The sequence below is a fragment of the Myotis lucifugus genome, unplaced genomic scaffold (genome assembly GCF_000147115.1).
Source record: "Myotis lucifugus unplaced genomic scaffold, Myoluc2.0 scaffold_203, whole genome shotgun sequence".
Taxonomy (NCBI): Eukaryota; Metazoa; Chordata; class Mammalia; order Chiroptera; family Vespertilionidae; genus Myotis; species Myotis lucifugus.
This window is the reverse complement of record NW_005871251.1, coordinates 56,122-68,825: the sequence shown is the minus strand read 5'-3', so window position 1 is coordinate 68,825 and position 12,704 is coordinate 56,122. Positions and strand designations below refer to the sequence as shown.

Genomic DNA, 12,704 nt, shown 5'->3' with positions numbered 1-12,704 from the left:
TAAGTATATTATTTAATATACTAAGAAACAGTATATATTAAATTCATCAGCTGCCTCATTTCTCCAAAGATCTCTGAAAATACAAATGTTAAAATGTCAACGTATTCTGACTTTATTTGATATAATCCCAAAAATAGGATGTTTAGTATAAAACTTGTATATCACCACTTACTCTATAATTTTAGAACTTTAGTGTGACATAAACTAAAGTGTGTCTCAAATATAGTAACATCACATTTGTAAATCTTAACACTTATTTCTTGGTCAGTGCATCATCCTGCTGCTTTAACAATCCTTTCATTTCACCCAACAAACAGTTCCTCCCACAAGCCACTGTGTGCCAGGCTACAGGGGGTGATAAAACGAGTAAGACAGGGAAGGAGCTCGCAGCCGAGCACATAGTGGGCACTCAGAAGATGTGTCCTTGAGGACAGAATGACGTGAGGAAGTCTGGTGGATGCATGAACCCTTTGTCACAGGTGGGGCCATGCCCAGGCTCATGGAAACACTGAGAAAGGGCATCCAGTCCCATGACCAGCACACAGGGGTCACTGAGTCTGAGATGTTATATGTTGACATAGAAGAGTCAGCTTGGTTCAGTGAGGGGTTGCCTTGGTTCAGTGCCCAGTCACCTGGCTTCTTGTTGCAGCTGTGGGACCAAGCAGCTCAGCCATGTTGGCTAATTTATCCTGAGGGCCTTGTTTTCCTCGGCTGTAGAAGGAGCGCAGACCAGACCATGTCCTCACGCTCTTCCAGCTCTAATATCTTCCGATCTGTGAAGCAGTACTATGCAGGCCCCAATTCCAAGCAGAAATGCATTTTGGGATTAGATCCCCTAATTCATGAGTCTCTCACCCAAACAACTTATCATTGTACTGTGTCAAGATTTCAGAATCTTCACAACATAAGGCAAAAACCAAAACCAAAGCAAGCTCTCCTTCCACCGCTCTAGGAAGTTAGCAGATTTTTTCACTTCAAGTAGGGATTATGCCAAATGCCAGCATGCCTGTGAGATAGACCTTTATAGATACTAAAATCCAGAGTGTATTCTTTAAAGCTCACTCTATACTGTTAGGTGTTTTTTTTTCTTCTTTTCTTTTTGACAGTAGGTTTTGGCTCTGGCAAATATATAATCTGTAGGCTTCTCCATATGTAAATCTGGCCACTGCTCACCTTGGTCGGTTGCCAACACTAAACGAATGTGCTCAAAGCCTGGGCAGACCTGTGTAGTGCTGCACTCCAGCCCAGCGTGCAGGATGTCCTCCTCCCCAGCCCTGCTGATTGTTGGGCTTGGAGGGCCCAGGGCTGATTCTCAGAAACAGAGCTCTTGGATCCCCGCCAGGATGTGCCTTACACATTGTTGAAAAAAAACTGAAACGTTCTTCAATTCTATTATTTTTTAAAACAAGATGGAGGGGAAAATTATTTGTATCGAATTGCTTTCCGTGTGGACGTATTTTTCCCAGATAACTGTTGTCAAGTCTGCTTTTGAACCCACCCCCCGGAGAGGCAGCTTAGAAACACAAACAACTCTGTTTCCTGGCTGGTGTTCTTTTCAAGGAACAAGGCGAGGAGCCCATTCCTCCCTGTTTCTTCTTCGTTGTGTATCAGGTTTCTTCTTGGTGGGGACAGACCTCTTCCCTGTAGCTTTCAGACCTAGGCAGTTCAGCATTTAAAGGCATTCTGTCTCCCTCTACTGGCTTTGTCACATCACAGGTCCTACGTAAGGTAGAAATCAAGAGGCAGGACAGTGGTAGGTTTCACTCAGTCTCTCAGATTATATTTATATTTGTCTTAAATCTAATCTGCAAGGATGCCAAGGAATAGAGGCCCACTACTGACATTCCAGAACTAGCAGTTAGGGGCACTATAAAAGTTTGCCTTTGGTATCGCCTCTGGGGCCCTGGCATTTCTCCTTATGCCTTTTCTTAATAGCACCTGGTTTTCTTCAACAACTTATCTTGGGTCCCATTTACTCAATGGAATCCTGCCTCACTAATCCATGAAGTACTTCTTCTAAATGCTGTAACAGTAAGCATTCATTCGTGCTTAATTTATAGATGAGGAACCCAGATTAGTTTCAGTAACTTGCCCAATTTGGTGTGAAATCCAGGATTTGAACTCAAATCTGTCTGATTCTAAAGCTCCATTGTGTCTCACAGGTGGCATCTGGCTTGCAGGTAGAACTGAAAGTGGAGCTATTTGCTATGGTTATGGGTGAGGACAGCACCAAGGGATCGACACACATCTCTCACTATATTGAGATCATGACTGAGCATGACGTCCTGTTCTTACCTGTGGAAGCGAATATCCTTTAAAGTTCAGTTTGAATTGTCGTGCATAGTGCAAAAATTGCATTTGGGCCAGGAGAACGCAGAAGTCAAAAGGGTATTTTCTAACCCCCTCACACCCACACTCCATAGCTTCATTAATTCCAAGCAAAGTGCCTAACACACAGCACCAGTACAGTCATTGCAAGATGAATTAATGCCAATGTTATTGGCTGTAATGGACTACCAATTTTTTTTTAAAAAAGCGAGTGTTTGTCATCAAGAAAAACTTATAATGTTGAGAGACAGGAGATACCTTCTTTATTATAAAGGTTGAATGGATATTCACTGAATTACACATATATATCTCATATTAATGTCTCGCGTGTAGATATCATATGGATATTGAGTACCTATTATATGCAAGGTACTATATGAAATATTTTTCATATATGAAAATGAAAATTGGACTCTATCTCAAAAGACATATACACTAGTAGCAGAAAGCCTTCATACCTGATTTCTATATTTTTTGTATTCCAATGACATGAATAATATACTACTTGGTGCTATAGTTTTATTTTTATATATATATATCTTCTTGTGTTATATATCTGATATTTGAGTCTTATAGAATGCAAAAGCTTTTGATGAAAGATTTAAACTAGAAAGAAAAAATAAGCCCATAGCAATAGGAAAGCTCCAGGTGTTTGGGAGAGTTATCAGGGAGTTTGTTAAGAGTTTGGGGAGTATTAGGAAGTATAGTGGGAAAGTTGGTTGGAATCAAATTGTAGAAGAATTTGAATCCTTGGCTTAAACTTTATTAAATAAGCAACAGTGAATCATTAAAGATTTCTGATGCCGTGGGGACATAATTAGCATGTCTTTATAAAAATTAATCCAGTGTTATTGCGCAAAATATGTTTAAGAAGAGTGGCTGGATATGCAAAGAGCTATTGGAAAGCTACGTCAATAGACCAAGTATAAGGACAAGAACCTACAGTATGACAACAGTAGTCATGTGGAAGAGGGACATGATGAAGGACATTTGGCAAAGAGAGCTGTAAAATCTGAGGTGGAACCCATTGATAGAAGGAAGAGGACATGAGTTCAACTCCAAGGTTTTGGGCTCAGATAATGAATCATGGATATACAGAACTGGATTTCAGTTGGAGTCAGATCTGGAGACATAATTTTATGCATCACCTATAAAGAGGTGACGAATGAAGATATGGGAAAGGAATAGAAATTTGGGGTCTGTTTAGGGAGCAGGAGAAAGAATCCCTGCTGCTGATCACAGCCATTAGAGCATTTAGCACTTGTGCTAATAAAATTTCTCTATTTCCTTGCATATAGACTAAAGACCACCTGCCAGGCACAGATAGATGGTGGAAAGGGGTTTTATTAGATCTTTAACCTACTTCCAAAGACAGTGATAGTTCACACCCCTCTGGATCCCTCTGCACCAAAAACCATAAAATTGTATATTGATGTGGTTTGGGAGCCTGGTTATGGTGATTGATGGCTACTCTAGAGAGACAGAGCAACATACACTAGGGGGAACAGAAGAAATTCCAAGAGGTCAGTATCCATCCTTCATCCCTAAGCCTGAGCATGTAAAACTTGCATTAAACAGAAAAGTACCTAAAAGTGAGCTAATGGTGCTAGAGAAGAGGTTCAAATTCTGAAATGTTAGAGTTTGTGAATATAAATCATTTGACCATGAAAATCATAGTCCTTAACGAATATTATACCAGTTTTAACAAGTGTCAATTATGATAAGAGACTCGAAGATTTTCCCCAGGGAAAGGAAACTCCCTTGGTCCAGAGGACATCTGCAGTTCCTTCCTCTGATGTTGGAGTTGTCCTGGCCCATAAAGTCTGTCCACAGTAGGTCCAGTAAGTACTAAATGGGAATCTGATTTTCAACCATTCAAATCTGAGGCCTTAGACCTAAAGTTTGTTCTCTTTACAGTCAGAAACCAATGAGCCATTTAGCCTGCTAGAATGAAAATACTAGTTTCTAATAACTATAATAGCTATTATTTTATACTAGAGGCCCGGTGCACAAAAATTTGTGCACTCAAGGGGGTCCCTCAGCCCGGCCTATGACATCTTGCTGTCTGGGACCCCTCAGAGGATGTCCACCTGCTGGCTTAGGCCCGCTCCCTGGGGGATTGGGCCCAAGCTGGCAGTCAGACATCCCTCTGGCAGCCCGGCAGCCCTCGGGGGATGTCCACTTGCCAGTGGGGAGCAGGCCTAAGCTGCAGTCGGACATCCTTAGCACTGCTGAGGAGGTGGGAGAGGCTCCCACCACCACCGCTGTACTGGCAGCTGGCAGCCTGGCTTTCCCCCTGTGGGAGCGCACTGACCACCAGGGGGCAGCTCCTGCATTGAGCATCTGCCCCCTGGTGGTCAGGGTGGGGTCATAGTGACCAGTCATTCCCAGTCGTTCTGCTGTTAGGGTCAGTTTGCATATTACCCTTTTATTATATAGGATAGAGGCCTGGTGGGTGAGGAGCTAATGGGTGTTTGCAGGCTGGCCACACCCCCTTCAGGCGGGGGTCCCTACTGGGATGCCTGGCCAGCCTGGGTGAGGGGCTGATGGCTGTTTGCAGGCTGGTCAAACCCCCACCAGTGGGGACCCTCAACCCATGGAGGTTTGGCCAGCCTGGGTGAGGGGCTGATGGCTGTTTTCAGGCTGGCCACACCCCCTTTAGGGTGGGGGGTCCCCACTGGGGTGCCTGGCCAGTCTGGGTGAGGGGCTGAGGGCCATTTTCAGGCTGGCCAAACGGCAACAGAAGCTCCCAGCCTCCCCTTTTTTTCTTCTGGGATTTATTTACCTTCTATAATTGAAACTTTGTAGCCTTGAGAGGAGCTCAGAGCCAGCCAGGGCGGGTGGGAGGGAAGCTTGGCTTCCTCAATCGCCAGGGGCAACCCACTCCTGCTCGCTCCAGCTCTGTGGCCACGGCTGGCTAAAAGCAGGTATCTGGGGTTTATTTACCTTCTAATTGAAACTTTGTTGCTTTGAGTGGAGTTCAGAGCCGCTACGGCAGGCGGGAAGCTTGGCTTCCTCCATCATTGGGGCAACCAAGCCTCCTGCTTGCTCCAGCTCTGTGGCCACCGGCCGCCATCTTGGTTGGGTTAATTTGCATATAGTAGCTCTGATTGGCTGGTGGGCATGGCTTAAGGCATAGCAGAGGTACAGTCAATTTGCATGTTCTCTTTTATTAGTGTAGATACATTATCATATCTAATCCTACCTAATACTACCTGTAAGATAGATACTATTTTCCCCACTTTACAAATGAAGAAATGGGGCTCAAAAGTGAGGATCCCAAAGAGTTTTTGTTTATGAGTCATATCTAGAGGACACCAACCTTCAAGAGGGATTTTTAATGACAAAGTATTACCTCCTCCCTCACCCCTGAGAGTAACCTCTGATTGACCAGGGAGAGACTTAGACGTTGTACTCACAGAGACATTCCGTAAGCCATCAGGATGGGGTTGGTGGGGAGAGGAACCTAAGAAGAAAATTATTAAATCCAGTCATTAAAAAATGAGACTTTGATAGTGCTTGTCACAGGCAGGGAGATAACAGTATTTACATTTCTAGAAGAGAAAATAGCGACCCTAAAAATTGAAAGAGTGAATGTAAAGACCCATCAGGCCTTTCAGTTTTGATAGTGCTTACGAGTGAGTTTAGGCAACAGGTTTCACCAGAAATCTGACATGGTTACCCTGCCTCCAAACCAAAGTAGGAGCATGAGTGTCTACTCAATAATCTCACTTTGCTGCCCTTCCCGTTTATTAAGACCAAGCTTCCCCCACTTCCTCAATTCGCTCTTTCTAATGTTTGAATGAGAATGAATTCTACTACATTTCTCTCATTTCCTGACCTGAGTTAGTAAGTCCTGAACAATGGTTTTCCTCTCAGGAATTCTCTATCTATAGCATAACGTCATGGGCTATCTTACCTCTTTCCCTGCAGCTTTACAAATGGCTTTGTGTTCTTTCATTTTTGCAGTTTCTTCTCGGTATAGTTCAACAGCCTCCATGATCCTCTCAGCCTACACAGACGAGGACAAAGGACAGAAATCACCAGGACACACTCCTTCATCCCAGAGCACTGCACCTGGAGGGCCTGATGGGAAAATCACCAAAGCGCTTGACCCAGTTTAATAAAGATGTGCCAACAGAGTGGCAAACTGCGTGCAAAGGCATCCTTGGTCCTTCTTTTCTTTTTAATTTTCAGGGAGGAGACTACGTGTTCTGTATTCCAGTAAGAATGGACGTGGACACCTGGGTAGGGCAGCTCCAAGGAATGTCTAAAAGGTGCTACTTCCATTCCAGGGCCGATGCTCCATCTCTGAGCTACAATAGCCAGGGCTACATTTTTACCTTTTAATCTATGAGAATGAACAGAAAACCATAATGAGGCTAAAAAGTTCCTTCATCCTGAATTTAAGTAGAGGATTTGAGTCTAAAAAATAAACCAAAAAATAATAAATAAATTGTGGGGAGCTGATATAGGGTTAAGCCTCGGACTGACCTGTGGGCAAAGTCACAAACAATTCCCAGCTTAGAGGGCACAGTCCTCTTAGCATAATTAGGCTTGACCTTATGAGGCTCTCTAGATCTTATCTGGGAAGCTAATGGGCTGAGGGAAGTGCAGGAAGTGTAACTATGGTCAAAACAAGTGAAACTCACAAGAACTGTGTAACTATGGAAACCACTACCTTGTTTACCTCTCACTATAAAATAAAGGCTCAGCTTGCCTCGGGATCTTTCTCTGTGGCCTCAGCCAGGCACAGGGAAGATCCACGGAGACTAAGGAAAGCTAGAGAGTTCTGAACACTGTCTCCGTGTAAAACATTCTTCGCCGACTCCGTCCACACCTTTGGGAACCCCTGGACCGCTGGGGCTGGCCCCCAGCAATAAATAAATATTAAAAAATAGGAAAAACAACAACAACAAAATAAACCAAAAAGCTTTACTGAGATGAAGCTGAGGATCAGGAGGAAAAGGGGAGGAGGAAGACAACGACGACGAAGGAAATGCAATGTGAAATAACGGAATGGATGTTAGAAGAAGAACCATTCTGAAAAAGGAGTTCGTGGCCTTTGGGGTTTAATGCTCTTGGGAGTTTCAGTAAGGATCGGCAGAAATCCACATAGAGCATTGATGTTTCAATGACAAGGTCATTGGTAACCTTATAAATACTTTCAGTTTGAAGCCAGAGCCAGAGTGAGGTATGTTGAATTATAAATGTGAAGAAGTGGCATTACCTCTTTAGATACTTTTAGAAGAATCTTGATAGTGTATAACAAATGTGGTGGCAATATAAGGCAAAGGAATGATAATATTTGGGCTCTTTGATACAATTCATTCCTACCTGAGAAATTTTATTCATAGTGTGTTTCTTAGAGAAGAATGCATAGTTTCTAAGTGTAAGAGCTTTTGAATTAGATAGTTGAGCGAGATTTCAAATATTTCACGGGCTAGCTGTGTGATCTTGAACATGCACTTAACCATCCTACCACTCAGGAGGATATTATCTATCTAGATAGATAGATACACATCCCTCGCAGTTTCTTGTGAGGCTTTAATGAAATAATGCATGTGGAACATTTAACACAGCCTCTGATGCACAGCAAGTCCTCAATAATGTTTGCTGCTTTTTTTTATCCCTTCTTACTCATCATTTTGTCTCTAGAATTTAACAAGGCAGCTAGCTGGTCAAACCAACACAGAACCCAGGATAAATTTAGAAACCAATTTGAGATAAGATTCACTTTTATGATATTTTCAGAGAATATTAAATTATTTTCTCTATAATTCTTTTGCCTACAGAATGTTTTTAATATTCTTAAACCTGAAATGAAGGGTTTGGTACAATTGAAATAATTCTACAGATGCCCACTAGAGGACAGAAGAGAGTCCAGCAACATTTGAGAAGAAATATTCAGGGACCAGTTGTCCTTGATTCTAGGATAGACTTTCCTACTATGAGAAACTCAGACACCAGAGCCTGAGAATTGTTTTAATTAAGCTCATTATTTTTAAGTTAAATAATGGATTAGAAATCTTTCCCAACATTTTACTGCCTTTCAAAAGTAGTAAGCTGACAATTTTCATTTTATCATTCTGTATTTATACTTCTATCATAGCTCTCACTTAATTCTGCCTTATATAATTTTTATTTTTTTCTATTATTTTAATCAACCACCATTATAAGTAAAACTTTTGAAGGCTGGTGTAGTTTCTCACTCGGGCACTTCTTTTGCTTTGTAGACTCTAGGGATTTAATTTCAACATACATATTATCATCATGGTAGAGAGAGGCAACAAGATATTTTGGATTAATGATTAGGGAAGCAGAGATACAATAAGGGGCACCCACATTCCTCCATACACTTGATAGGCTCATATGTGTTGACACCAAAGATCAGTGCCAGAAAAATCAGTGAGTGGGCTCTTAGAATGTATTCTCTTGATAAAGAAAAAGTGCTAAGGAAATATTTATTGAGTGTATAATGTGTTAGTGTCACATGGTCTGACATGCATTGTTTCATTTATTTCAAGTTCTGTCAGATTCCTTTCATTGTACAAATGAGGAGATGAAAACAAAAGTTTATCAATTCACCTAGTATCAGAAAGCTAGTATATATAGGAGCTCTTAAAGAAAAATTTGCTCAAAGTGAGCAAACAGAAATGGATTTTATTCTGATACTATCTCCAGCAATAGGGGAGAAAACACAGACCACTTCTGGATACCTGATTCTATGAAACAAGGAGTAAGGACAGTTTTTAAGAGGGAGCCTGGGGGATTCACAGGTCATTTGTGCTTGTTAATTGGCTTTACTCAAAGGAAAGTAAACATTATCTTTCCTTCCTGATGGGAGATATTTTAGGAGTTGAGGCAATGTGCCCAAGAAGTTAGGTTCTTACTCTCTCACAGACACTGGGAGACAGGGGCTTCTCTTCCTTGATGATTACATTTCAAAGAGATGTCCCCAGGTCCTAGGTTATAAAACTATTACATCTCTAGGGGTGGAGGAACAATTTAAAAGTATTCTAAAGTAAATACTGTAATTAAAGAAAAGTCAGGGACATAACTATAAGGAAAAACCCTGTCTAAAGTTTAGTCAAGCCGAGGGGAATAATGGGACATGCCCTTGTCATTGTATCAAAAAAGTCATCACCATATGCAAGGTCATCTAGATATGCTCCTATGTTATTTTCTAAGAGTTTTATACTTTTTTAGTTGACATTAGGTATGTGTTCCATCTTAATTTGATTTTTGTAAAGGCATAATGTCTGTGTCAATTCATTTTGTTGGCATATGAATGTCCAAGACCATTAGTTGAAAAGATCTTTGCTCCATTTTATTATCTTTACTCCTCTGTCAAACATCAAGTGACTATTTATGTGAATCTACTTATGGGCCCCTCATTGTGCTCCACTGATCTATGTCTCAATTACTGTAGCTATATAGTGAGTCTTGAAGTTGGATAGTGTCATTGTCCAACGTTGTTCTTTAATGTATTGGTCATTTTTTTTCCCTCTCCATATAAACTTTAGAACCTGTTTGTCAATATCCACATATAACTTGGTGGAATTTTGATAGAGACCGTTTGGATGAATAGCTCAAGTGGGAAGAACTGACATCTTGACAAGATTGTCCTCCTATCCATGAACATGGAATATCTCCCCATTAATTTTTTCTCTAAGTTTGTTCACTAGAATTTTATAGTTTTTCTCATGTAGATCTTGTACACTGTGTTAGATTTATACCTAAATATTTCATTCTGGGGGGTGTTGGTATAATTGCATTCTTAATTTCAAATTCCACTTGTTCATTGCTGTTATATGAAAAAACAATTTGACTTTTGTATATTACCTTTGTATTTGGCAGCCTTGCTGTGATCACTTATTAGCTCCAGGCTGTTGTTGTTGATATTTTCAGATTTTTATATGTAGAATAATCATGTTATCTGTAAACAAAGGCAGTTTTATTTCTTTCTTTCCAATCTGTGTAACTTTTTTTGCCTTCTTACATCAGCAAAGACTTTAGTACAATATTGAAAAGAAATGGCAAGAGTGCATATCTTTGCCTTGAACCTGATCTTAGTGAAAATACTTTGTGTTTCTAATTATTTAGTATTATATTAGCTGGAAGATTTCTGTTGATAGTCTTTATTAAGTTGAGGAAGTTCCCCTTTCTTCCCAGTTTGCTGGGAGTTTTATCATGATTGGGTTTTGGATTTTGTCAAATGATTTTCTGCATCTATTGGTATGATCGTATGATGTATGTTTTAAAGCCTGCTGATGTAATGGATTACATTAGCTGATTTTTAAATGCTGGACCACAAAATAGTGTTATGTAATAAGTCAATGAAAGGAGAGAAAATAGAATCCTATAGAAAAGCATGTAAATGCTACAACTCTTTGGGGATGCTACCCTACGGAATTGCTTGAACAAGTGGCCAAACTATGTGTACAAGAATAAAGAGTACAGCAGGAGGGCCCCTCTTAAGGGCTGATAGAGAAAGGGCAGTGGAGAAAGAAATGATTTTGCTTTCTGAAATTTCAACAGGGATCCCCTGGCTGGACTCGAACCACTAACCTACCTTTGACTTTTGAAACCAAACCGGTGCGTTGGGCAATTCCGAATACAATGGGGCATCCAAATGGTCTCCAAGGCCTTGCTCCACGCCCGCCTCAGATGCCTCAGATGTCATTGCCCTGGAGATGCAGGGCCTGCGAACCCCTGGGCCTGAGCCAAGTGGGCCCAGGGGAAGTTGAAAGGCCCTGGTCTCCCGCAATTATTCCCCTTTGCTTGGCTTCGGCTGCACCCCACCATCTGCGCCACTGGCTGCTGTGGGTGCAGCGAGGGCCAGAAAGATGATGTGGGGGGTCTCAAAAGGGGCAAATGCGAAGAGGCGGTAAAGTGCGGGGGAGACATGGATCAGGACAGGCAGCCTTACCAGAGGTCGGGGCAGAGGCTAGGGCTGTATGTAGGGACATGGGAATTGCTAGGGGGTTCTATTTTATCATCAGAATTGAGAGGAAGGAAAGGGAAAACAGAGCGAGCAGGAAAGAAGAGTGCCTGCAGTTCAAGAACAAAGCGCACTAGGTGGAATGCCTTTATGTCAAAACTCAGAACAAGACAGACCCACCCCTGCGGGTTTAGCTGCCATGATTCTATAGTGGTTAGTACGCAGCAGCCTCGGTTCCATTCCTAGTCACGGCAAGAGCCTCTGTGGTGCTTAGAGCTTAACTTTCAAACCCGGCAGGCAGGCTGCGCCCCTTCCTTATCTGGGGCCACAGGCCCGCGCTTTCCTCTCCGCCACCACTTCAGGGGAAGGGAAGGAAACCCTGCGCTGCAGGAACCTGACCTCCCTCTCGGCTCAGACTCTCCGCACGAGGACACCCAAGAAAATGCTTCCCCTTCAGTGCGACCCCCAAATGCCAGAGTCCTTCGTGACCCAATTGCCCAGCGAGGACGCTTATGTGCTAGCATTGCTGGGAAATGTTGCTTCTGTCAGGTTCTAAAGGATCTTAAAGACCAGATTTAAAAAAAAAAAAAAGTTTGCATCAGATAAGTGACACCTCTCGGTAGACCTGTTTAGCTGCTTCAGCCTTGGTTCCTGGGAGGCTCCTTGGCCATCGGTGTCCTTACATGCACCATGTCAAACCCTCTAGCATATTCAAGGATTTTTAAATACCTGTGGGCGGCCACTCAACACGCCAAATGGTATCCCTTCTGTATCACAGAGGCAAGCACAAGCCTACCGAGTCCCTGGTGGTCTAGTGGCTAGGATTCGGCGCTTTCACCGCCGCGGCCCGGGTTCGATTCCCGGTCAGGGAACTCTTTTTGCGCCGTCTGACATCTGTCCTCCCGCAGGAATCTGCTCCATCTCCACACGTGCGGTGTGTGCGCTCCCCGAACCAAACTCCCGCAGCAGGGACACGGGGGCGCGCGCTTCTCGGGGCTCACGGGTCTTGCTTTTCTCTACGGCAGCCGCCCTCCCGCACAAGGGGCTTGGAGGGCTCCTCGGCCTCCCGCTCAGGTGCACACGGCCGTGCGGAGGTCGCATCCGGGGGGGCTGCACCCGAGCCCGCGCTGCTGGCCCCGGCACCCGCCGAGCCGGCGCAGCCCGCATCGCGGAGAGGAGGGAGGGTGGGTGCGCGCCCCGGAAACGCGCCGGGCGGCGGGGCCTCCCCAGCTCAGTCGCACAAAAATGTTTGCTCGGCTTCGGGAGAGGTGCCGCCGCCAGGGGTGACGGTCCGTCTGTCTCTCGAGCTGGGTCAGGAGGCGACGGGAACCAACAGGCAGCGCGTGAAGCCGGCACAACCGGAAAACGCCGAGCGCGGCCGCGAGCAGCGGGAGGAGTGGGAATCCGCACCAGCTCCGACCACCGTCCCAGG

General features: G+C 43.5%; 1 protein-coding gene, 1 long non-coding RNA gene and 1 other non-coding gene across 3 annotated transcripts in view; 2 read left to right on the top strand and 1 right to left on the bottom strand.

The window, feature by feature from the left end:
- The window catches only part of SPAG17 (sperm associated antigen 17), a 130,592-nt gene extending 126,355 nt beyond the window's left edge, over window positions 1–4,237 (top strand). Inside the window, exons 47-48 of the mRNA XM_023761250.1 lie at window positions 2,163–2,307; window positions 4,025–4,237. Of these exons, the coding sequence (XP_023617018.1) occupies window positions 2,163–2,307; window positions 4,025–4,164 (285 nt within the window). The 3' untranslated portion in view covers window positions 4,165–4,237. The remainder of the gene's footprint in view (window positions 1–2,162; window positions 2,308–4,024) is intronic.
- Window positions 4,238–5,691: 1,454 nt separating this feature from the next.
- On the bottom strand, window positions 5,692–12,164 carry LOC111827697. The gene is made up of 3 exons (XR_002831371.1): window positions 12,002–12,164; window positions 6,248–6,340; window positions 5,692–5,794 (listed from the first exon to the last, which is right to left on the bottom strand). It is a non-coding gene; the product is annotated as an uncharacterized LOC111827697 (long non-coding RNA).
- TRNAE-UUC lies at window positions 12,073–12,144 on the top strand. Its single transcript has one exon. It is a non-coding gene; the product is annotated as a tRNA-Glu (tRNA).
- Window positions 12,165–12,704: the final 540 nt, after the last annotated feature.